This window comes from Falco biarmicus, chromosome 11, assembly GCF_023638135.1.
Source record: "Falco biarmicus isolate bFalBia1 chromosome 11, bFalBia1.pri, whole genome shotgun sequence".
NCBI lineage: Eukaryota > Metazoa > Chordata > Aves > Falconiformes > Falconidae > Falco > Falco biarmicus.
The window spans coordinates 14,157,830-14,182,755 of record NC_079298.1 but is presented as its reverse complement, the minus strand read 5'-3'; the positions used below and the strand labels follow the sequence as shown (position 1 = coordinate 14,182,755).

The window sequence follows — 24,926 nt, the reverse complement described above, 5'->3', positions numbered from 1 at the left end:
TCAAACTGTTACTTTTTGCTCAGAAAAGGTGACTTTTCCATATCAGAAAATTTCATTCTGGAGTCTTGTAGGATACACCGTCCCTCTGGTTTTGACCAAGCAGGGAAGTGATTCTGCAGTGTTGCTGTTTCCTATGAAAAGCAAGGTTGTGTGAGTCAGCAGCTCCAGCAGACAGCACCTCAGGGACTGCTCCCTGGATCGGTCACAGGCCGGGGGATAAAGCAGGGGTAGAGCACAGGACAGCTGCTGACAGCCTGTGGGTGAGAGGAGGTGGTGGCTGCTGCCAGGCCAAGATGATGTTGGCACTGCCTGCGCTTGGCAGCAGCAGACGGATGACCCTGCTTCTTGCTCCCACGCCGCTCTGTTGAGTTTCCCTTGGAGCCCAGGCTCACCCTGGGCTGCTATTTGGGTGTTTTTCCTGATTGCTTCCCTGGGTCAGATGAGACATCTGTATCCCTGCAAGCAGGAGGGACCCGATGCTCCCTCTGTGCATCACTTCATGTTGCTACTGAGAGAGCCTTGGTAACCCAAATGAGGTTAGTGAGCTGGGATGTCCCACACATCCTTGGTGCTGTAGGTAACATTCTCCTGTCCCAGAACCACACATTCACTGTGCGTGTCAGTGCAGTCACTGATAATGATTGGGATCCTGGGATCATCAAAGTGACCTGTTTGCAGAGGCAAGTTGCCTGAGCTTGGCAGAAGAAGGCACCTCGGGGCCTCCGGAGGGATGGGATGCAGGGGACAGTGCTGAGGGAAGGTGAGCGGGGAGCAGAGGGCAGTGTCTGGCAGCCCCCGTGGATGGTGGGATGCAGGGGTAGCCCTGCTCCGTGGGGTTAGAGCCTGCTCCGGCAGGAGGTCAAAAAGGCAAAGTTTCTTGGGAGGTGAATTATCAGTGGGAGCAATATTGGCAGGTCAAGCACATCGGTGCTGGGGTAATACAGTTAAGGTGCAGAGCCTTGGAGGGAGCCCGGCTGAGGAGTGCAGCATTAAAGCAATGAGCCCAGCTTAATCTGCCCCAAGTGAGGGCAGTGGGGTCTTTAATATTGTGTCAGGCTCGCAGGCCCTTGTTGGCGGGTTATCCTTCATGGCAGCTAATGCCACTGGGCTAACTGAATTAGCCCCTCCTTCCACGGGGTGAGAGTGGGGTTGCCGGGAGGGCGATGGTGCCTCGCAGCTGCGGGGAGAGCGAGTGATGGCCTGGAAATTCAATCAGGTGAGGAGTCGCTGCCATCCCCAAAGGACAGGGAACAGCCAGATTGGGGAGGAAAGCCCAGGACAGGGACGCCAGTGACTGGCTCCATGCTGTCCCTGGGCAGGGTGCCCTCTGGGCGCTGTTCCCTGCTCTGGATGTCATGAAGTGCTGCCCTGCAGCCTTGGCGAGCGCCTTGGTAGAGAGCCCATCCATACCTCCGTGCTCATTTCCAGCTTGCTCGCCACTGGGTGCAGTATTCCCTCACGTATCTGTAGGGAACCGCGGCATGGGGACGTGCTGGGATGTGCAGTGTGTCTCCACCCAGGCTGGGCATCCCCAGGGTCCGGCCGCCAGCACACTTGCAGCATTTCTGTTTGATCATAGCTTAAGGTTTGCCAGTGACAGACAGCCTGGCCCAAGGAACTGGCAAGTGGGTCTTTTTCCTGGCTTTGCTGTTGGGATGCGGTGCTTCCCCAACAAGCTGCCGAGTGATTGCACTGTGCTCTTTGTAAAGCCCTGAGGGATGCACAGGCAAGGAGGATGGCTAAGAGGCTGGGTACAGCAATGGCCCGTCATTCCCAGGAGTCATTTTCTGTCCTTCAGCTTAAGGGAAAAAGAAACTCTGAACCTCGCAAGCATTTGCTGCTTGTCCTCCAAACCTGACATTGCTTTTTTTCTTTCCCAGCCTCAGCAATTGCTTTCTCCTTCATATCTAATTAAAAGCACACCCCTGGTGAATACTGCAGCACATCCTCAGTGGGTGATGGTGTCCGTGTCCACCGTCAGCTGGCTGGTGCCGAATCCAGAAGGGCTCACCCGTGTGCCAGGGCCAGGGCCAGCCTGCGCCCAGGTGGTGGCACTTTGTCAGCCCCAAAGGCAGGAGTGGCTGGTGGTGGCCGTGGGGATGCTGTGGTCTCAGGGGCCTGGGACAGCAGACTCATGGCATGAGGCTGCTCCCCTCCCTTGGGGCACAACCCCCCTCGCTCTGCCACACCAGACCTTTTCCCAGCTGAAGCCACCGTTCCTTCACTGTGACTGCCAGGACTCACACGGTCCCCTTGCCCTTCCCAGGTGCCCCTTTGGTCTTCAAACCTGCCCCATCTCCCTCCACCCCCCTTTCCCTCACATTGTTATAAATGGAGGCTTTGGCTGCCTTTAAAGTCATATCTATCAGACAAGCTCATGTCAGCTATAAATTCTACAGTAATGATGATTTTCTAAGTGGGTCGACTGGAGCTATTTCCGCTTCAGCCTCAAGTTACTGCACATGTCCCCCCCCAGGGGCCAGCAGCCTCATTTGTTGTCCCCCTAATTGTCATTTCTCCCATACACACTTGGGCAGAGCTGGAAAGAAAACTGGCCCGGCTGCCGGCCCTGGGCTGGGGCTCCCCTCTGCTCCCACAGGTCCCTCCTGGTCTTCCCACCTGGCAGGGGGCTTCAGAGGAGGGGAGAGGGCCGGAGAATCGAGACAGCACTGGCTGCCTCTAATGCAGGCAGGGGGACTGGCTGCAGAAGCCCACCATATGGATGCCCTTACGTCTTGCTGCTCTCCCCCCTTTTCCCAGCCGCTCAAAACTGGCCCCGATGTGTGAAAGCTGTAATTGCAGGTAATCCCCCCACACTGTGCATGGTTTGAATTTGGCAGAGCTGGAATGTGGAAGGGAGAAGGGGAATTACTGCCCAGACGTGCTGCAGGGCCAACATCTGCACGAGTCATCAGTGCACATCTGGCTGCAGCAGCCTGCGCTTGTAGCCCAGCCGGTCACTTTTTAGCCCATTGAGCCTGTCTTAATCTCCCACTTAAGGGCAGGGCATGGATACCTCAGGACTGGGAACCTCAGGCTAATAGAGAAATTACTCCCTTCACCTGATATTGCTGCTGATATCGGGGTGGTCACACAGACTTGGTATGCCTTAGTTTATCCATTTGTAAAATGGATTAAGGCTGTCAGGAGCACACTCCAGGGCACCCATCACACTAGCTGTTCTGGAGGGGAGAGTGACTGTGGCACCCTCTTACAGGTTTGCTTAAGGCTGGCACTGCTTTGCAGCATCCCTCAGTGAGATGCCAGAGCAAAGGCGCTGATTTCTGCTTCCACATACAGTTGGGATCAGTGAGGTGGGTCCCTGCCTACTTTCTGTTTCACTTGAGTGTGGTTGCAGAGACAGCAAGCTTTCTGCAGAAATCCTGCCTTGAGGTTCAGTCCGGCAAGGCTGAGCACTTGTCACTACAGACTCCCTGGAATAAAGCGAAGGACTTAAAATCTGCCTTTCAGGATCAGGCCTTTGCAGAGAGAAGTGAGGCAGCATGGGCAAAGTGGGACTCGCACGCTGCCAGTACCAGAGGGTCTTTGTTGCCTCCAGGTGCCGTGAACCTCAGTCAATCTGCTTACAATGGATAGGGATGGAAAGCTTCCACCACACAGACAAGATGTATTCTTGGTAATCCCTCGCATTTCCCCGCTGTGTCTGGCTGGGAAGGCTGCTGGGACCCAGAAGGAAGCAGAAAGGGCTGGGGAGATGGGAGGGCTCAGGGCACAGAGCGGGGATGCAGTCTTGATGAAGGGGGGCTGTTATGTCCAGCACTTGGTTTCTGTGGCTGGGCATGATCTGATCTGCTGGTGAGAGAGTGGGACAAGAATTAGGGAGGTTGATAGATAGACAGGCAAGTGGCTGAAGATCCACCCGCTGCCATGCTCTGGGATGAGGGCTGGCCCCGTGGAGCAGCACTCTGGCAGTGCCTCATCCCTGAGGTAGCTGACCCTGCTCTGTTTCCATGATGGAAAGGACCTGCTGGACCTTCCCATCCTTACCCTTTGCCTCAGATTTTTCTTTGGGAATGCGCATGGTCAGGATGTAAATCCTTGCTGCCAGGGAGCTGCCACGTGCTGGGGAGGGGATGCTGGGGGGGCTTTAAGCAGCAGGCGAGGGTGCTATGTCTCCTCCCAAATGCGGCTGAGCACCCCTCTGTAAGTAGCCTGCTTGAGGCTGATCCAGGAGCAAAAGCATCTTCTGTTCAGTCACTTACACCCCTCCCTGCTCTCCCAGCCCCGAGGAAAGCAGCCTGACCTCGCTCGGCAAGAAGACAGACACAACCTCCTCCCCAGGCAGGCGACTTCCCAGATAACCCCCTGGCTTTCCAAGGGCAGTGCAGGTGTCAGAGGCATTGTCTCTTTGGAAATTAATTTTCCTGTCGATTTCCGTATTTCTCTTAATTGATGAGGGGCAAGTCTTAGGCGTGTTGCCAGCGGCACCAGCCACAGCCTCCTGTAGGTATCAGCAGAGCCAAAAGCACTAGCGCCGAGGGCTGGGGAGTGTAATGAACTCTCAGAGGACTCGTTGCAGCTCAGCCCGTGCTCTAGATTAGCTGAGGAATCATCTGGCCCAGCTATTAACTGTCCCATTTAACATCATAAATTATTAACCTAATTTTGAGGAGGGTTGGTGACGGATCACGCTGATTTTGTCTGCAGCCTCTCGCACAGCCTGCCGGTGCTGGGTAAGCCACGGGCAGGGCCTGGGGGTCAGTGCCTCCAGAGGAGGAGAGAGATGGGGCAGCACAACCCGGCTGCTGGCAGAAGGACCAGCCCTGCCTCCTCTTCCAGCCTGGCGGAGAGCTCAGGGACAGCCTGAGCAGGGGGAAATCTCCGGTGGAAATGGGGGATACAAGAGCTGCCGCCAGGGAAGAGTCAAGTCACCCACTCCCCAACACGCCTGCACCCACGCGAGGGACACCTGCACCCTTGCACATGGGTGTCCAAGATCTCTGCTGCTTGCTGGGTACCGGTATGTGCTGCCCACCATCAGTGCAAGCCATTACCAGAGGTGCCTTCTAGATAATTTAAGCAGCTATCGGGATGCTTTTTGTTTGTATGGCAAAGGCTTGTGGGCAGGAGGATTTTCTTTCTGGTTGTAGACTAGAGCTTGTTCAAAAAGTTTTCTCCCTGGGAAAAGTTTTAAATAAAATAGAAGGGAAAGTGGATTCTTTGGTATAAAAATTTTAAACCATTCAGAGGGGTTTTTTTCAGCTGATTGAAGTGTAATGAAAATTTAAGGGGTACCATCTTTTCTTTCCCCTTTATCTTTCTTTGAGAAAAGAGATGTGTGCAGGAAGAAAGGGCTGAGAATTGCACTCAAACCAGCATTTTATTTTAATTGAGTGGAAAAATTTTGAAGTCATTTGGTCTGTCGAAAAAAACATACAAACCTGAAGGAGAGCAAGCTCTGAAATCCTTGTAAAATGCCTCTTTCATTCTGGCATCACAAAAAGGACTTTTTGTTTCCCCACGAGCAGCTGTGCTGCTCGGTGCTGCCTGTCCATGGTGTGCGAGCGTGTGGCCCCAGGCTGGCCATGTGCATGTCCCCATGCTGTGTCCCACAAAGGGGTGGCATTTGGGAGCGAGTGTAGCCCCCAGACCCACTCCCCTGCAAGGCTGAGTGAGGTCCAGCAGATCTGGGACCAAGCCCCACTCTCTGCTGTGTTTCCCTGGATGGAGGTGCTTGGGGTCAGGATCAGCAGGCTGCATTGTGGGTAAAACAACCCCCCAAAATCCCTAACACAAGCACAAAGAAGTGCTTTTGGTTGTGATGGGGGCACGGAAAGGTGTCAGAGTCTGCATTAAATTGGCAAAAGCCCGTACCACTAACCTGCTTGTCCTTGAGTACCCACCTACTAACCAAAAGTGCCTGTAGCTCGTCGTGTCGTTACTGCCCCTTTCCCTTAGACAATGAAATGGGGAGCCCTGAATTTGCAGACCCACAGTGTCAGGGCTCTCATACTCCCCTTGCTTGATGCAGGGCTTTACGCACGTGCAGAACAGAGAAGGTGCAAGGAAATTGCCTTCACCAAAGGCCTGAACCTCGCAGTGCACACGCAGTACAGACCCGCGCAGGACTGATGCCCAGCACATGGATATAAAATACAGCGCCCTGCAATAAAACATGCACTGCTAGTCTATATATTTTGCAATCCCTTTAAAGATTTTTTTTTTCGTTAAACCCCTCACCCCAGCTCCCTCCCCATTCTCCCCCCAAAAAATTATTATAAAGAATTATTGCCATTAGTACGTCTTTCCCAGTGAAAGGAGAAAATCGCCTCATTCATAATTTATACCCTCAATTACTATTAATAAAGAAATATTTCAGCAGAAAATCGCCTGGGAAAATTACACGTAACATTGCATTAACATTCTATTTGAACATTTTCATCACATTTGTTATAGAGTTAATAAGAGGGATATGCTCCCCTGACTTCTTCATGAAATTATGGGCTGCCTATGATAGTTTAATCTTTTAGACTTTATATAATATATTCACTTTACTAATTGAGCTATCCAAGGAGCAGTTAGGGATGTTCTTAAACGTGGAAGACAAAGTAATCAGGGCCGTGACTTCCTGACGAGACGATCTTCTTCCGGAGATGAGGAGCCGCACGTGTGAGGAGCACACACATACATGTTCCTGCGCAGATGTGCCACTCCATTAGCCCTTCCCTTATTGTCCTGCCTGCGCTTGGAAGTGAATGTGAATGAAAGGTGGAGGTGATTTTCAAACTGGCAAAATCTTCCCCAAAAGCTCTGTTTGCATTTCAGAGTGAAAGGGCATCTGGTGAGCTTGAGGAGGCAATTATTTTTTGAATAAGAAATGCTGAGCGTGGGGGGGTCTCGGGAGCAGTACTTCATGTAGACAAGCCTTTACACTCAAATTCACCCCCACCCACAGTCATGCACAGACCGTCTGTAAAACTCTGGACAAGGAGCTGGGCTGGGGTGTACAACCCCTCTTCTGCTCGCCCTGAAGCTTCTGCAATCTGGGACACATGGTGCAGAAAGGCTTCCCCCCACCCTGAAGTACAAACAACCCCAAAACTGGGCCAGAGGCAAGAAATGGGGTAGGTGTGAGCAGTGAGGGATGAGGAGACATTTCGAAGATGGGTGCTGCTCTGGTGCACCATGACAGTGCCACCATGGGCATCACTCTAGACAATCTACTTGTCTCAAAAAAACTTGAGCAATGGGGAAGCCTTGGTAGCTCTCTTTTCTGCTCCTGCACCTGCAGTCAGGGATCTCGTGCAGCACCTGGAGCCTTGGTACAGACTCAGCTGCCCTTGGACCCTTTCTTGCACAGAGGCAGTGTCAGGCAGTGAGATTTGAGCCCCTCATACTGTGTGGGAGCTGAACCCAGGTCAGGGTCTCTCCGTGAGATCCTCCTTTCCCCTCCATGGGCACACAAGGTGTGCCTTACCACGGGATGTGATCCAGAGCTCTTGGTTTCAAGCGGGAGGCTTCCCGAGGTGACAGCAGGCAGTGGTTTGCACCTGGACCATGCAGAAGAGGGCTGCATTGTCAGCATGCCAGGAGGTTGCTCACTCATTAAGTCTAAGTACATGCAGCCACGAGCAGGTGCAAAGAGGGATCCACCACTGCTGAGCAATGGCCCTGCCACCAGGGATGAAGGCAAATGTCTGTTAGCTGGCCCTGACAAGAGAGTCTGAGGAAGCACAGGACCAGCTACTTCATTTCACATCCATAGGGTGCTAGTGCCTCCTCTGCAGCCACTTGGACCGGGCACGGGCAGGGAAAGGGTGGCAGGGCTCAAGGTAGCACACAGGCTCGTAGATGAGGATTTGTGGTCACCCCTGAAACCACTCTTGTGATTCCCAGGCTCCACAAAGCAGTGTCCAATGCTGATGGCAAGCCAAAGGGTTAATGAAAAGCTTTCATGCGTTTTGATTCATTAGCTGGGACTCATTAAACAGCAAATAAGAGCCCGGATGTTGCCAACTGAGCCCCGCTGAAGGCAGCTCCTGCGGGTGAGGCAGCCTGTGACTGCAGCGGACACCCGTGCTGTGGGGTGGCCGGGGGAGCCCCCATTGCTCCCTGGCAGACCATGGCTGGTGCATCCCCCCAGAGATGGGAATCAGTGCAGGAAGAGTGCAAGCAGGATGCTGGCAGTGAGCACCCCTCCACCACGTCCCCAGCATTCTAATGTCTATGCACAATGCCATCAACCCATCGGGCCCAGCCAGGCTCAACCATTCAGGCCACTGGTGTGACGTCCAGTTTTGTTACTGGGAAGAGGGGGCTGAGCCTCTGCCAGCTCTGTCCTCCCAGCCCACGTGAGCCCATCAGGGAGACGGGGATGGGTGTGTGACAGCCTGAACCTGTGGCCCCCCACTGCAGTGTGAGCTATGGAGGGCAGAGCACCCACACATGGTTGGATGAAACGTGCAGCTCCACTGATGCTTTCATGGTGGAGCATGGCTGTCCCCAGCCAGTTTCTCATGGGATGTGCTGCACCCTCAGCGCTGAGCTTGCAGCCAATGTTTTCCTGGGGGAAGGTGTGCCACCAGCCAGCACTGATGGGGGCTCTTGCCACCTGGGCCACCACCGAGCCATGCTGGGCAAGCAGCAGCCTATGCAAACCCACATGTCCCCATCACCTCCCAGATGGGCAGGGGGCCACAAGCTTCCCTGCGTGCAAACACATGGAGAGTGCAGGGTGTTGGGCATCCTTCCAGGGACCACATGGGCAGCCTGAGCATGGCAGAGACTGAGGAAGGTGAGGCATGGACTGTCCACCCCGGGGATGGCCACTGCCTGGTCCTGAGCAGGATGGACCATGCTGTAAACAGGACAAGGCTTGTAAACAGGGCTCCAGCTGGGATAAATTTAGCCCATTGGGGTTGCAGCTCCAGTGCGGCAGGACACAGTGTCAGGGCATTGTCGAGAGGAGAGGGGGAGAAAGAAGCTGAATAAACAAACACAGCTTGTCCTTTTTTTTTTTTTTTTTTTGTCCCAGCGTTGTTATTTCAGCCGGACAATTGCCCTGCAGATTGAGGGAACAGGCTGGAGTTCAAGTGAATTTGGCTTCTAGTGCCTTCCTTTTTACATTGTGTTTTCACATGGGAATGTGTCCTGGCATATATGGGTGGGTGTCTGTACCCATGTTTGTGGATAACTCAGTGGATGCTCCATGCACATCTCTGGGCTGGACCACAGGCATACAGGCTGCTTTGAAGCCTGGGTGAGGCTGAGTAACTTGATGTTGGCTGTTGTGTAGGACTTTCTCCACATGCACAGCACAGACTTAACACCCATGGGTGTCCAGGAGCACACGTGCGAGGTGATCTGTGCTCCATACGTATCTGTACATGTCTTATGGGCCAAGCAGCCCTGGAAGTGTCCCTCCACAGCAAAGGGGTCACTGTAGAGGTGAAAGTCTTTGCAGGACTTTAGAAATGGAGACCAGGACTCCTGAGCATTTTTCCCCTAGTTCTGTCATGGGGCTTGGAAAAGTCATACTCTCTTGACAAAATCATCCGTGATCCCAGGAGCAAAGGGCATGGATCTTCTCTGTCAGTCCTGCTCTGTGAGGACCTAAGTCTTTTCTAAAGGCCATGTTTAGAGGCAGCCTAATTTTCACATCTTAGTTTTATTTTTCTCACATATCTCTCTGACACACACATACACACACACACTTCTATTGGAAAAACGATTTTAATACCCATGGCACATTGTCCTGGTGTGATATAAAATCCAATGACATGTGGCATTTGGAAAAGGTCACTTCCCCCATCAGGATTCATTATCCTACCTCAGCCTGGGAAGCCATGGGGTTGCCCCCTCCTCCACAGACCCCTTGCCCCCTCCCCAGCTGTGGCAGGCAAGCAGGGAGAGGGGATGAGGCACTGGGTGGCCATGCTGGGGACTTTGGCAGTGTCAGGGCAGTCCCGGCAGTGAGGGCTCTTGTTTCTCATGCTGATGTCCCTGCCCTTCTTGGTGTCTTCATTTTCCCACCTGCCATAGGGCAAGAGGAGTGACAGGGATGTGCTGCTGGGAAGGCTCGGGCTGCAAAGCCGGCTCTGCTGGGTGCATGGAGCTCGGTTCAGCTTTTGCCTGCCTCCCCCTGCTCCCTGCTCCCCCTCTGTTCCCTTTTGAGCAGGAGCTGGTCTGGCAGTGCCCTCGCTCTGCACAGTTGCAGAAGGGAAACGCTCCCCTTCCCTGTTTCACTTGTTCAATTTTTCAGCTGGGTTGGTTGGGAACTGCCCTTCTGTGTCGGTGCTCACCACCACCTAGGCAGAACTGAGAATAGAAAGCAGATGGGACAGGGATATGGAAAGCCCAGCTCCTCACCAGGTTCCCCACCAAGCACGGGGTCCCTGGCTGCCCAGCACTCGGTGTCCCCCAGCCCCTGGGCAGACCAGCAGCACCCAGAAGGCTTCGTGCAGCAGCTCAGGGGCAGGGGTCTGCCCTGTCTCTTGGTGACCTGTGCAAGGAGCACCCTGGGCTAGAAAGGGGTCTCTGGTGCATGTCAGGGACAGCATGTCAGGAGTGGGGGATGCTCACAGCAGGGCAGAAGTGACAAGCTGTCCTGGGGTGCTTGGATGTTCTTGTTTTCCTTGGACTCATTTCTGCTCAGGCTTCTCCAAGATGATCTTTATTCAAGTATACCCACCTCCCCAAGGTGTTTCCAGCCCATCTTGGAGCTATTCCCTGGAAAGACAGAAGGGCACAGGAGGGCCAAACCTGCTGTGGAGGCTGCCTGGGGGTGCTCAGGGGATGCAGTCCCTCGCAGGGCAGAGTGTGGGCTGTTCCCAGCAAGCTATCCCAGTGGGCAGGGCACTGGGAGCCAGGACTTCTCTGCTTGGTCACACACTACTTTGGGGCAGCTTGGCCAAGCCGTAACCCTGTCCCCCACCTGCAGGGGAAGGGAGAGGTGAGGGTGGGTGCACTGACCATGCTGTGGGCTCAGGGCTGCAGGAAGGGCAGGAGATGGGGAGAGGGAACAATTGTTCCCAGGGAGAGGAGGGTTATTTTTGCAGCGGGGAGTGGGGTTTGATGCCCTGCTGAAGATGACTTCTCAGAGTGCTGAGGGTGATGGTGAGCGTAGCCCCTTCCTACCATATAAACACCAATGAGTTATGGGTACCCCAGCCTCTAATTATGCAGTCAGCCCCAAATAGGCTGTGTCTAACGAGGCTGACAGACTAATATCTCAAGAGCCCTTAATGCGTTATCATCTCTTGCTGTATGACCTCATATTTATAACTGCTCTGGTGGGAGGTTGAGAAATGTCCTTCTCTTCCCCCAGCCCCCTCCCCAACTTTCCCCCCCGCCCTTGGAGCAGCAGCTCTTCAGCCTCATCTGTTAGGATCAGGAGGAAAGAGGCGACTTCTCTCCATCCATCATGAGCAGAGTTCGCGCTATTAGATGATTAAAGACATTTTTTATAATATTTGGAAGAGGCTTTGAAACGTCTCTCAAACAGTGTGATTAATGCCTGCTTAACCCTCACCTGGCCGGGATGGTGTGGTGGGGAGGCCAGTGCATCCCAGGGCAGGGCTCCCCAGGCATCTCGGTGGTCACCCAGCCGTTGGGCACCCCGAGCCCTGACAAGGTGTGATTCATGAGTGTGGGACACCTGCAGGAAGCTCCAGCCTCCAGGCAGTTCCTAACGCACCAGGGACTTGGTGGTTTCTGAGGCTGCAACGGCCGGGGCAGGAGGAAGCAGTGCCTGCCCCCTCCCCAGCGCTTACACAAGAGGCCCCGGGGCTGTGCCCGTCCGGGTCCACGAGCCAGCCCATGCCACCATCCCATACTGATGCTGTGGGTTTCAAGAGTGGGAAGGGAAAGGGGGTGAGCAGCCTGTGCCCATTCCCAGCCGGCCTGAGCTGGTGGGGGGGTTGCTTTCCTCATTTCCCCTTCTTTTTCCTCTGCCTCTCCGGATGATTGACTTTCAGAGGCAAGTCTCTCAAAACGAAAAGCATAGACACCTAGGTGCTCCGGTGGGATACACCTTTAGGATGTTGCGTCCTTGCTCAGTTTGCCATAAAGACCCGTGGGGCTGGTGGACATGTTCATGCTAAAATTTGTGTCGGCATTGTCTGGTACCTGCCAAAGGCCACATCACTGATGTTCGCTGACACTGGTTTCCATGGGGGAGTGGAGATTCGGCCTCGGATGGGGGAAGGATGCCCGCCTCCTTTGATCACAGGCATAATGTTTCATAATCTCAATTTCTTGTCAATTGATTGCCAGATAGAAGCGACAACCAAAGAGGGCCCCAGGCGTCTGCAACTGCCACTCATCGTATGATTTTAACTCTCCCCCTCTGTAAGTTTGCATTATTTTCTTCTTGTTGTTGTTGTTACCTAAAGAAACCTCCCCTCCCTCCCCCTCCAAAAAGCCTCCTAGAAATCCCAATGCCCTTGTCAGTTTGGTATTCAATGTACAAATAGCAGAGAAGGGTTAATGCATGATTAATAGGTGTTTTATTAAAACGGTTAATCTGTCATTATAGAGTCCAAAAGATCAATAGATTTCTTATAATCATGGCTTAAAATCATCTTTAGCGCCATGCTTATGGGCTTAAGACCCTGGGCAAGATGCTTAGGGGACCTGGGAGTCTCCTGTTAACTCCTTCTAAACCTTCTGCCATCTGAAGTGTGACCCAGGGTCTCCTGCAGATGGAGAAAAGCTGACACAGGGCTGTACGTACCGTTATGGTTGCCATCCACCTTATCATTTATGGGTATTAAAATTGTCACACCTGAGCGACAAGAAAGGGAAATGGAAAAAGGGAGAAACTTGGAATGCAGCTGGATAAATGCTCTTTGTTATGATTGTTAGCAGCACCCGAGCGGAGCGAGGCGGGGGCATGGCTGTGCTGTCTCTGATCCATTAGTGCCATTGCAAAGCAGCAGGCGTTGGCCAAGCATCGCCCCATCACAGCCTTGCTCCTTCACTAACAAGTGTTCCCACACGCCGGGGCAAGGCGAGGGGGTTCCAGCCACACACGGAGGTGAAGCCACGTGCCTGGTGTGAGTCAGAGTGTCAGTGGCCAGGGAGAACCAGCCCAAAGACACCTGAGTCACATCCATGTCCTCAGCCCCAGAGCTGTTTTCCTGGCAGCTGGGTGATGTTGGGTCTGGCTGACCCAACCCTTTGGGATGCCTGGTCCAAGCTGCTGTTTGATAACTCCAATGATACCCTGACAAATCCCAGAGCCGCTGAGCTGCCGACCCCCAGCACGAGGTCTCTGCAGGAGGAGGTGCTGTTTAGACAGGCTGACGCAGGGATGGCTGAGCCAGCACAGGCAGGGGGGAGCACAGCCCCCGCTCTGCCCCCTGCCCGCCCTGCAGCATCCTCTCCTCCGCAGCAGAGGAGAGATCCTGAGGTCATGCAGGGCGTCTGTGGTGGAGCCTGGATGGCAATGCAGAAAGCACTGCAGGAGCACAGCACTCTGAGCACCAGGCAGGGCAGCGAGTCATCCCTGAGTGATTTTGGGACCCTTGGCTACGCATGTTGCTCCGCCACTCTGCGGTGAAGACCCAGACCTGCTGCCTGCTGAGCAGAGCAGATGTTGGTGTGCTGGGAGTAGTCCTGGTGGCCTGAAATCCCTCCCCGTGCCTCCGTTTCTCCCTCTGAGATGCATGTGTGCAGGACAGGCAGACTCTTGTGCGGCCACCAGCACCACAAGCCTGCCCAAGGCTGGAGACCCTCACTCGGAGGCTGCAGGGAGCTGGCACTTGCCCATAATATGGCCACACAGAGTGCCTCTGCTGCAGCCCCTCTTCCTCACCTCCTCGCCCTGCATGGGGGCTCAGCCCCGCTCCGACCGGGCTCTGCTCCCTGCCTGACCCCACAGCCCGTGCCGGCCAGCTGCCCTCAAACCCTAGTTCAGGTAGAGTGAAGGCCAGTCCGTACCATTGCTTTCCACTCTCTTCCCTGCCTATCCTGCATTCATCGTGCTTCGGGCTGGCTTGAATATCTCCCACCTGGCAAGAAATCCCAAGTCTGCCCCATTCAGCTGGCGGGTCTGTGCCCAGCGCAGGGGTCCCAGCCTGCTGGGAGGGTATCGCTGCCTCCACCTCCCACCCCCACCGGTGCTTGGTGTGGGGCTGGGAGGAGATTTTCCAGACCCCTGGGGTCCAGCCCTCTCCGTCCCTGCCTCATTTCTTATTTCTGGGCCATTATGTTCGACAGGGAGAATTTGTTTCTGTCCAGAGCAGATCCCCGGACAGTCTCAAACCTCTGAGGATTTATCATCCTGAGCTTTTGTTTGTGGGTCTCCAGGACCCTCTGCCCCACAGCTGAGCCCAGATGCTTCTCTGTCTCCTCCATGGAGCCTGCTGCCCCCCCAGAGCACTGACCCCTCTCTTCCTCCACAGATGCCCAGACCTGCAGGCTTCCCTGCGCCCCGGTCACACACATGCCTGCAAAGGCCACTGCTGAGGGCAGGGTGCTGTGGTCACAGATTAGGGGACATGTCCTACCTACCAGGAAGGTGATGGCTGTGGCTTCTTCTGGTTTTGCTCCCCAGGGCTGCTGGGGAGGTGGCCCAGGGCAGGGCATGCTGGGATCCAAGAGGAGAAATGCCCCGGGATCCTTAGGTCACATTCAGCCGGCCCTGGAACTGGTGGCAAGGGAGGCTGGGCTCGTCCCCTTGCAGCCCCCAAATTGCAGCCCTGCTCCATGGCAGCTGAGTGCCTGGGAGAGCCAGGCACAAGGCAGACATGAGCCCCCCTCGTTTGTCTCGGAGGTCAGCACTGACATCCCATCATGTCTAACAGAGCTGAAACAGTGGTGACCGCCTGTGCCAAGTGACAGCAGGGTGACAGCGGGGGTGGTGCAGGTGCCAGTGCTGTTGCCTGCGGTCTCCATCTAAGCAGATGTTTGGCTGCCCCCCGATCATGGTGGTGAGAATTTAGGGTCATCAACAGGTTCAGGTCTACCAGGACAGAGCTGTTGGCTGGCACAAGTAGCGACTGGGCTTGCGTTTCTAAATTGCCGTTGCTGCTGCGTTAGATGGGGACCCCACTTGCCACCAGCCCCCGGCTCGCTCCCTCTGTGAGGGTCCCAGAGGCCACTGTGTCAGTGACAGAAAGCTGCTCTGGAGGCCGGTGGAGCGTGACAGAGAAGGAAAGGGGTGCAGGGCTGGTCCTGCAGCCCTGTCCCCTCCCCGGCCGCCCACATTCCTCTGTAGCAGCACCAGGAAGGGGGGGACCAACCTTTGGCACATTTATTGACACTCCCTGAGTTCATACTGCAACTCTACAATCTTTCCCTGAGATTATTAAGAATTAATTGATCACTTTTATATTCCCCCCGATACCCAGTGCTGCTTTGCGACAGGCAGCAGGAGGAGGGAAGGGAGACGGGAGGAGGGCAGGGTGTGTAAAAAACACACTGATAAATGTTAATTACTCTTTTACAGCCCTTGTCAAATTCCAAAGCAAGTCGTAAATTCATTAAACTCTAACGGATTAAGCACATGCAGCTTATTTAGTCGCCATAAACAAGATCATTTGGATGTTGATTTTCCCCTTTTTATTGCTGCAGCAGAAAAGGGGAAAAAAAATCAGATGAGGGAATCAGTTGGTGATTACCAGGGAGTCAGAAAAGTTTGGATTTATTTGATATCTTTTTTTCTTGCTCCATGGCAGCTCTTTGCAGTACATTGGTCCTCAGGTTGCGCCTGGGCAGTGTCTTGCCGGAGAGAGTGGCCTTCCCAGGGCCTGTGTCCATGCCCCACGGTTGTCTTCTTAGTGCTGAGGCTCTTAAGACCCAGGCAAGATCTGGATGAGCAGAGATGGGGTGCTCAAAGGCCTTTTGGTGCTGGTTTCAGCTGGGCTTGCTGCTCTGCACTCCATCATGCTGGGAGGTCTCCATGGGCAAGGTTGTCTCCAGTGAGACTCAACTCAGCCTCTGGGATGCAGCCTCTCCGCAAGTGCTTGTGCAGGCAGAGTTAGCATAAAATTAGCTCTGCTCGTTCTGGGATGTTCCAGCTCATTGAAGTGCTGTCCCCAGCGTGCTGAGTGTGCCCGAGTGAGAGAGACATGTCCCCAACCAAGCCCAGCCATGAGACAGAGAGGCAGGGAAGGGATGCCATGCTGGCGGGGAGAGACAGGGCACCTTTGGCTGCTCTGAACACAGGGACATGGCCCAGGATCTGCCAGCCCTCTCGGTGAGCTTGCCATCCTTTGCTTGCACATGTTAATAATCCAGGCTGACCTCCTGAGCTGTGAGAGCAGAGGAAGGAGAATGAGAGGAGGGTCATGGAGATTAATTAATACTCAGGGCTCTAATTACGAGTTTCTTCAACACTGGGCTTTTAATGAAGAACAGGCGCTGAGGCAGCCTCGAGTCCCGCTGCCCCCCAGCTGGCCCTGCTGAGACATCTCCTGCCTCCTTGCAGGGGTGGTTTTACTGGGAGAGGGATGGGAGTTAGCCCCCGGCCGCCAGCATCTCCCACTGTGGCTCTGGGGCTCCGGGCTGTGTGGCCAAGAAGTGTCCGTGCTGCTGTGTAACCCCATCAGCACCTTGGGCTGAGCACCAGAGACCTGTGGCCATCCCCAGCATGCCCAGCTCCCTGCCTCTGTCCCACCTGAGTGTGGGATGGAGGCAGGAGGTGGCCTGGGTGCTCCCCAGATCTGGTGTGGGCAGGATGGCTGCTGGCTCTGCTGATGCTGGTTAGCAGCTCACGGCCAGCAATGCTGGCTCTGGGATACAGCTGTGCTTCTCCAGCATCTTGTAGCCTCCAGTGAGGCTGTGCTCATCAGGAACTGCAGGCAGCCATGTGCTGCAGGCAGCAGAGGCAGCTCTGAGCACCTCACTGGAGCTCCCTGCCTGGCTGCTGCAGAAAAATGTAAGGCTTTTGCTTCAGAGTCCTCAGCAGCACGTCACCTAAAGGAGGTCACCTGGGTGCTGCTCTCCTCCAGCCCTGTCTCAGCCCATCTCTGAAACAGGTACAGCCCAGGAGGGTCTGAGCTGTGCCTATGTATGTGACTGCCCTGGCCCTGCTCCCCGCTGCGTTTGCCTCTTGAGGGGGCAGAGGAGCTGCTGAAAGTCTCAAATAGGACAGCAAGGGGCTGCCAGCCCTCAGAGCTCCATTCCCAACAAGCATTTCCCTCCTGCAGTCCTCACAGTGGGTACAAAGTGCACAGATATGTGCCGGCAGAAGTATCTCTGCCCACCAGATCCCTCCATGCTTTCCCACTGCATGGAGGTGCCCTCCAGAGATCACCCCAGGCTTCTGAGCACCGGTGGGGCATCCAGGGGTTAATGGAAGGAGCATGTCCCACGCTAAGCAGTAGCTAACAGCCACTAGCTAATAACTTTATGGCTTCAAAGCAGGGCATTTATCATGCTGAAGTTTGTTTATGCACTAGTTATATGGTGCATTATACCAGCAATGTGTTTGGCTGATAAATTCTCCGTGACAAGCGAGGCTACCAATGGGGACTCACTGAGTCCAAAAGACCAGTAGCTTTTTCCTGAACTCTGCTTTCTGAGATAAGGATGTTTTTTCCCTCTTTTGTTTTGTAAGGAGGAAAGAAAAAAATTCAACAACCTGTAAACTTAAAAAAAAAAAAAGAGGGACATTTTTGTTCCAGATAAGTTGCCCAATGCTGTAGTCCCCCGATGGGGGCAGTGGAGAAGGTCCTGGTGAGGACTAGGCAAGCTGTTGTGTGAGGACCTCTGTGCTGGCAAGTGATGCACATGGACCTGTTCTGGGAAATTTGTGCATGTGCTGAGTGGGCACTGACAGCTGGTACAGGCTCTGGATGTCTCTGGGAACAGCCTACCTCAGTCCCTTCTGCCCTCAGGGAGGGCATTTTTGGGGTGGAAATGTTAGAAGGCTCTCTGGCAACCCTCTAGTTCTGCCCAACGTTTCTAAAGTGAGCCATAATCGTGGCATGTGTTGCTATTTTGAGGTTACATGTATGTGCAATTTGTTACTGAGCATGGCGCAGCTGCTATATTCACCTGTGCCCCCTCGCTCTGGGTTAAACTGTTTTAATCCTACTAATAATAATGACCTTCACATTTCTGGCTTGTTCTATCACAGGAGCCAAACCCACTCGGCAAACATTAACAAGCTCGGCCTCCTGACTCCATGCAAACATGATGGGTCAGGATTATTTTTCTTGCTGCGGCGGTGGGGAAACTGAGGCATAGAGCAAGGAGCTGGCGGGTCTGAGCCCACCCAGAGAACCCTTTGCTTTCAGCAGTAGACATCACCCTGATCCAATTTGGACCAGTGTAGGCTTTCATGGGTCTTACCTGTGGAGCAAGATCTGGGGCTGCCTGGCCGGTGAGATTCAGCGGAATGGGCCCTGATGCCAGGACCTGCCTCCACAGTGTGGCCAAGATGGTTCATGTGTCAGCAGCCTTTGCTCCTGCTGGGGAGTGGGACCTGCACTGCAGGATGCTGCGGAGCTGGGATGTGCCAGCTCAGCCTGGCCCCTTCCCCGTGGGGCCATGCCCGTGGCCACAGTGCTTGTCCCTGTGCCCTGCTGCAGCCAGTGGAGAGCTCCCCACCACAGTCCAGTGTTTGGGTGCAAACACCCAGCCAGCGGGCGTGTGGGCGCACACCTCCCTGCACGCAAATGCGCTTGTTACGTATATCTGCAGGTGCTACCCGGTGAGGGCATCTCAGCACATTTACCTATGCACGCCTCTGTGTGCATAAACAAGGATTCGTTAGCGCACCGCGTGCATCTCCACCTCCGTCTGCTGCATTAGGATCCATCCACAGCTGCCCACTAGCGTGGGCACCGCCAGCTGCGCAGCCATCCCAGCCTGCGCATCCCTGGCTGCCTACCTGTTGCAGCCCCAGCTGTGTACCTGGGCTGGCGTGCAGGGCCTGGGCTGCGGATCTGCATCGGTGGCTGCGCGCAGTGGCCCCTGCAGGCTGTAAATACTGCCAGTGTGGTGGGGAGGTTGAGCGGTTTATGGCTCAAGGTCAGGCCCATGAATCATAAAAAGGTGTCGGAAGGAGCATTAACTCCTAGCCTTCGCTCCGTCTCTGTGTGGTTTCAGGCGGGGCCCCGGAGGCAGTGATTAAAGGGTGCACCTTCCCCTTTCAGTTTTACGGTAAAAGGAAAGCAGTAAATTAGAAGCCCACAGGCTGGGGCAGGCCAGGTCCCGCCAGCGCAACAGCTAAGCGAGTACCTGCCGTGCGCCCCGAGACCCCACCGCTGGCTCTGCAGCCCCACTGGCACGGCCCCGGCGCAGCCCTTTACCACGGCGGCCGCTTCCCGAGGGGCAGGGGCTGGCCGTGTGCTGGGCAGGTGGCCACACTCGTGGCCAGTACATCCCTCCATCCTTGCCCCATCGACGGCTCAGGGTGGCCGGGGGTGCTCAGCCCCGCTCACCCCATAGAGCAGCAGCACCTCTTGCTCTGCACCTTTTTATGACTCCAGCTATAATTAACTCAAGTAATAAAATTTTTTGAATCCAAACAGATATAACTAACATTTAATGCCCCTGTTTTTCTGTGAATTGTCAGGACTATTAAGAGCTAAGTATTGACTGAAGAGGTGAGGCAGATGTTTCTGCTGCTGAGGTGGGATTGCCGGGGCAGAGGTAGAAAGCCCTGATAACGGTCAGGTCCCTGCCCCACATCTGGACCTCGGGACAAGGAGCTGGGGCAAGGGAGAGCTGGGGTAACGACCAGCACTGCAGGGCTGACCGTGGCCCAGGGAGGCAAGGAGGAAGGGATGAAGGCGGCTCTCAGGATCCTGCTTTTTCCTACCACTCACCTATAGGCAGTCTCCAGTGCTTCAGCCTCATGGCGAGCACTCAGGCATGGGCATTGCTGGAGGTTTCACCCGGCCAGCGCATGCTTCAAATCCACGGTCTCCTGGAGAAGGGCTTTCATGGACAGAGGTGTGAACACACCCTGCCCCATCCTCATCCTGGCAGCGGTGCCGTCCTCCCAAGCCTGACCCTGCTGGCAGCTGCCCCGGCGTCCCTGGCTTGTCCCCACCACCACCTGCCAGGCTGGCGAGCAGGACACGGGACATATGCAATAACGCCTTCCCCGAGCTGCTGCTGCTGCAGCCAAGGCGCCGTGCAAAGGGCCGGGGGGTCTGCCCACTGCCAGGCTGGTTTCCCCCAGCTCCTGCCAGCCTGGCACGGACCTGGCTGGGGGACCTGCGGCTGCGGGTCAGGCTGCCACCGCCTGCCGGGGACCTGCAATAGCAAGGGCCCGGGGGCGGGCAGGGTGCTGGAGCACATCTGCCCCGGGGACGCTGCACATCTGCCCCGGTGACGCTGCAGGTAGCGCAGCCCTTCTGGCCCTGAGCAACCAGCAGAGAGGCTGGGGCTGGGCTGAATGAAAAGACCAGGTACATGCTGTGCCCCTGTCCCTGGGCTGTGTCGAGCATTCGATGTGTCAGAGAAGAGGAGGAAGGAAGCCTAGCGGCTTGCTGGGAGGGAAAATACTTCTCCTTTCCCTTAAGAAAAAAGTGCTTTTTCCCCTGGGGAATGGCATCGCAGAGCCCTGGAATTGACGGGGCTGCCAGAGCTGATGGATGGCGCCAGCGGAGGGAGCAAAGCGGGTCAGCAGAGCAGAAACCAGCAGGCACAAAGAGAGAGCATCCCTGCTAACCAAGGCAGGCGGTAACACCCTGTGCCGGGCCCACAACAGCACCCTCTCTGTTGGCCTGGAGAGTCAGCACAGCTGGGGTACCTGGGGTGCCACCCTGCGATGCCCCCAGGCTCACCCCAACTGCACCCGTCGACAAGAAGGGCCTTTCTTCATCTCCGCACAAGCCCTGATTGTTCGGATGCTTCCCCTGCCACCGCCTTGTGCTTCTGCTCTTCCCAGAGACGGTGCTGGGAGGAAAGGGAGGACTAGCAACATCTGCTCAGCCAGAGCTGCTGGGGCTTCAAAGCTGCTAAAGGGGCTGAAGGTCCTCAGGCAGCTTCAGGCCAAGATGTCTCGGTCCTCTCAGCAGCTCTGCTGCGTGGCCGTGCAAGCCCATAATCCACCCGTGCCTCAGTTTCCCGACCAGTGGCTGAGGTCCTGCTCTGCCTCTGCAGGTGTGCTGCAAAGCGTGGGTGCATGAATTTGAGCCAAGGCACCCTTAAAGAATGGGGGAGCTGCAGTGCCAACTGCCCAGGGCAGCCTCCGTGCAGGCAGCTGAGCTGCCAGGTCCTCTGCCTTCCCTCCCTGGCACGCAGCATCCCGCTGGACATCCCAGGGCTGAGAAGGGGGAAACTGTAAGGTGGAAGCCTGGGCTGGTGTTGGTCTCTGAGGAGGGACCTGGCTGTGTTTTGAGGCTGGTGTGAGGAGCTGAGCTTTGGTAAATGGTAGAGGTGATGGCTTGTAGGGAGAGATTGAGAGACTGGGCAGCTGTGGTAAATAAGCCCTAACCTCACTGAAACTTGTGTGCAGTCTCTGCTTCCTCATGAGTGACACCCAGACAGCCTCCTGGCAGGAGGGGGGACAGCAGCTTGCAGCGACACCCGGGGGGATGCTGGCTGTTGTGCTGTGACCAGGGCTCACAGACACCCCACTCCAGCCTGGGAGCCCCTTGCTCTGCCGGCGGGAAGTGCCACGTCCCTGAGCACTGTCCCCATCAGGCACATGTGGGAGGGCAGGATCTGTCCCCATCAAGCATTGGGTGGGTGAGCAGGGCCCGGAGGAGGTCAGAGCGGAGGCAGGGCACACTGAGCTGCAGAAAGTTGCAGCTCTTTGGAGGGCTGGAGTAAAACAAGGGTGCAGTGAGCCCCAGGCTTGGCATCCAGGACTGCAGGCTGCTCCCCGTCTCTCTTGTGGGGTCAGCAGGGCCTTGTCCTTTCTTCCCATCAAGCACAAAGAGGACAAGCTCTTGCCTCAGCCGGGAAGCCATAGCTCTTTGCCCAGGTCGCCCTGCATGGAGGTTCACAGTGCCCTCCAGGGATGCAGAGCTGCATTGCCCCTCCTGCAGCCTGGGGACAGGGAGCGGATCTCCCAGCAGACAGGTAGCAGGAAGGAGCCCAAGTGTCATGTCTCCCACCCTGTGCCCTGTCTCCAGTGGGAGGATATGCCTGAAGCTGCAGGGCTGGAGGGACTTATCTCTGGAGAGATCTGAACCCCAAATTGTCATCTTTGCTCTCCAACAAGCCCTGCTGCCCAGTCCCTCTGCAGTGCCAACTGCTGCTCCAGTAGCTTCGAGGAGGAGGAGGAGGAGGAGGAGTGTGGGGAAGGGGCTCAGCTTCAAATCGATTCTGAGCACTGTGATAAGAATCTCTTATCACCCTTGTCATTGTAATGGCTGGGACTGAAAGGCTGGGTTGTGTAACGACCAGATTTCTGCACAGCCCGAGGTGGGGAGGAGACAGGGTGCAGGGGGGTGGCAGCAGTGGCTCTGGGATGAGGTCCCAACACTTCGAGCACTTGCTTGCTCTCTCCAGTGATGGCCAAAACCAGCTCTCCCTTCCCTTCCCAACCCTGGGCCTGCCGTGTCTCCTTCCCCAGCTCCTTACAAGGACAAGGAGCTCCCAGTGACATGGGTAAAAAGTGGTGAAGTAACTGGTCCAGCAAATCCAGACCACACATGGGGGTAAGGAGCACACAGAAGAGTAACCCAGAGGGCTGAACATTGCCAAGAGAGACCAGGAGTGACAGGAAGAACTGGGAAGCTCCTACTCCCACCTCCACAGCTACCTTCAGCCTCTTCCCACCTCCCCCTGCGCTGGGCTCAGCCCCAGCCCTTTAGGGGGGTATAGCACAGGAACCCAGGCACCCAGGAGCCAACAGAGCTGACAGGGATCTGGTGGGGGGTTCCAGACCTTTCAGAATTCCCTCTGTTCCCATTACTGTCCAAAAGCAGCTTTTCCAGTGGGTAAGGAAAAGGAAGCCAGTAAGCTTACATGCTGTGGGTGGTATTGGACTAAACAGTGGCAGCATCCAGTGCCCTCAGCTGTGAGGGCCCAGAGCCCTGAAGCTTGCTCTGCCTTTAACTCCTTGTGCTTCTCCCCTGTGTTTTATTAACAACTGTTGATTGGGATTCCAAGGTCGTCTGGCCGTGCAGAGACACAGATAAAATCTAAGGCTGCTGCTGTCCCCTGCATCTCTGGACCCACCAATCCCTCTATCTACAATATCTCCTCCTGCTAAGCTTTCCTCTGGCAAACAAGCCTGAGAAGGTTAAACAGGGTCCTGCAGCAAGGCCACTGCTCTGTCCTCTTCTGACAGACGTGTGGCTGGGGGATGTGTCAGCTTTCCGCCCTCTTGCCCGGTTCCCCTTCGCCACGGTGGTGCAGGATGTCCTGCTGCTGGGTGGGGATGGCCAGGCAGGGGCTGTGGTGCCGAGGAGGGCAGCACTGCTCCAGAAGGCTTGCTGAGGCTCTGCAGCTGCCCAGGAGGTTTTGCTGCTGGCTCCACACTGTTGGTGGCAAAAAAAACTACACTCAAGACCCCGTGAGCCCCCTGCACACAGATGCCCTGTCACTGGGGGCTCCTAGCTAGGGCAAGGTACCCAGGTGCGCTGCAGGGCTGGGGACTTGCACAGAGGGGGCTTTACTCGCCCAACAGTTGTTCTGCTGGAGAGGATGACTCTGAAGCTACGGGTTTTTCTTATCATGGACCAGACCCAGATTTCATGGCTGCTCCCAGCTTGGTGGCTGGAGAGTCAGTGGGCAGGGGTGTTGGCATAGTGCCAAGCAGCCCACCGCTCTGGACAGGCACTTGGGGAGTCGCCTGTTTTAATTCCAGGAGGAGCAGCGTCAGGTCAGGTGAAATTGGCCCTGCCGGAGGATTTATTCATTTCTCCTTCCCTCTGCCTCCTGCCAGGGGCTGCACTAAGATCCTGCGCCGCACAGCCATCTCGCTAAAGCCAAGGGGGCTTAGTGCTTAAATGGTTTTCATGCTGCCGTGGACTTCAGTGCTTGTCAACAAGTCTGAGGTCTTGCCAAAGAGCTGTGACAAACAGAGCAGCAGGAAGACGGGGAGAGTGGGCACCAGCCCTGGGAAGGGGGAGCACATGAACCAAGTCTCCAAACCACCCTGCATATATGGGAACATCACATAGCCAGGTCCACATATCCCCTCCAGCACGGAGACAAATTTGGCTGTCCGATGCTCCAATGAGAGGTGTATTTGGCCCAGCTCTAAGTTTAAACCATGGAAACACCTTCATTAAACCTCACTAATACGAAAAAGCAGAGCTCACCCGTGGTTTTTAAGCCGTCGCTTTTGTAGGCCCTTGCAGAAATAGATGTATGCATACGAATATATTTTTTGCTGTGTATTCATCAGGCCTCTTTTACTGCTGGGGTGAGCCCGAAGCCGGCGGGCTGGCTGCTGCTGCAGTAACGTGCTGGCTCTGCAGATGGGGATAGCAGAGCTCAGAAACCAAACCTGGCTCCAGATGCCACTTAAAAAGCTTGCCCTGCCTGGGGAAGGTGATGAAGGCACCCTCAGTTCCTCCGGCACCCAAGCCGGCCCCACTGGGAGGAGAAGACCTTAAACTCATCTTCTTTCCTTTTGGGGAGCTGGATTTGCCAGGGATGAATTTGCATAAACATGGGATAGTTCAATTCAAGCTCTGGGACACAGATCTCATACAGTGCGGAGCCGCAAGGCACGTGGCGCAGGTGAACTGGCAGTGCCGAGGCCTGGAGGCTACTCATCCTGTGGTCCCCCAAGAAGCCACCCCACACTCTGGTGGTGGCATGGGGAGTGAGGAGGCACAATGGCAGGGCAGGCTGCCCCCACCCTGGGCGGGCTGCAGCAACAGCAGCCCCCGAGACGCCCACTCCTGTGGGATCTGCTGCTGCCAGCGGGTCGCCAGAGTCAAGCGTTTGAGCAGGATTCGGAGGGGAGCTGGGTAGTTTTATGGGCAGTTATAGTATTTACAGCCCTGCTGGCTGAGGCACTGATCCAGGGGGAAGGGAGCTCCCTCCCCAGTGAAAACTGGATTGCAACGCTACCGCGCCTCCAGCCTTCCCAGGGG

The 24,926-nt window shown here is 55.4% G+C and overlaps 1 protein-coding gene across 10 annotated transcripts in view; it reads left to right on the top strand.

The window, feature by feature from the left end:
• The window catches only part of RNF220 (ring finger protein 220), a 232,054-nt gene that overhangs the window by 81,493 nt on the left and 125,635 nt on the right, over window positions 1–24,926 (top strand). For 8 of the 10 annotated variants that reach the window (XM_056355265.1, XM_056355263.1, XM_056355262.1 and 5 more), the window contains one exon: window positions 12,235–12,309. The exons of the other annotated variants lie outside the window; for them this stretch is intronic. In XM_056355265.1, coding sequence (XP_056211240.1) covers window positions 12,235–12,309 — 75 coding nt within the window. The remainder of the gene's footprint in view (window positions 1–12,234; window positions 12,310–24,926) is intronic. 10 annotated transcript variants of the gene reach the window in all.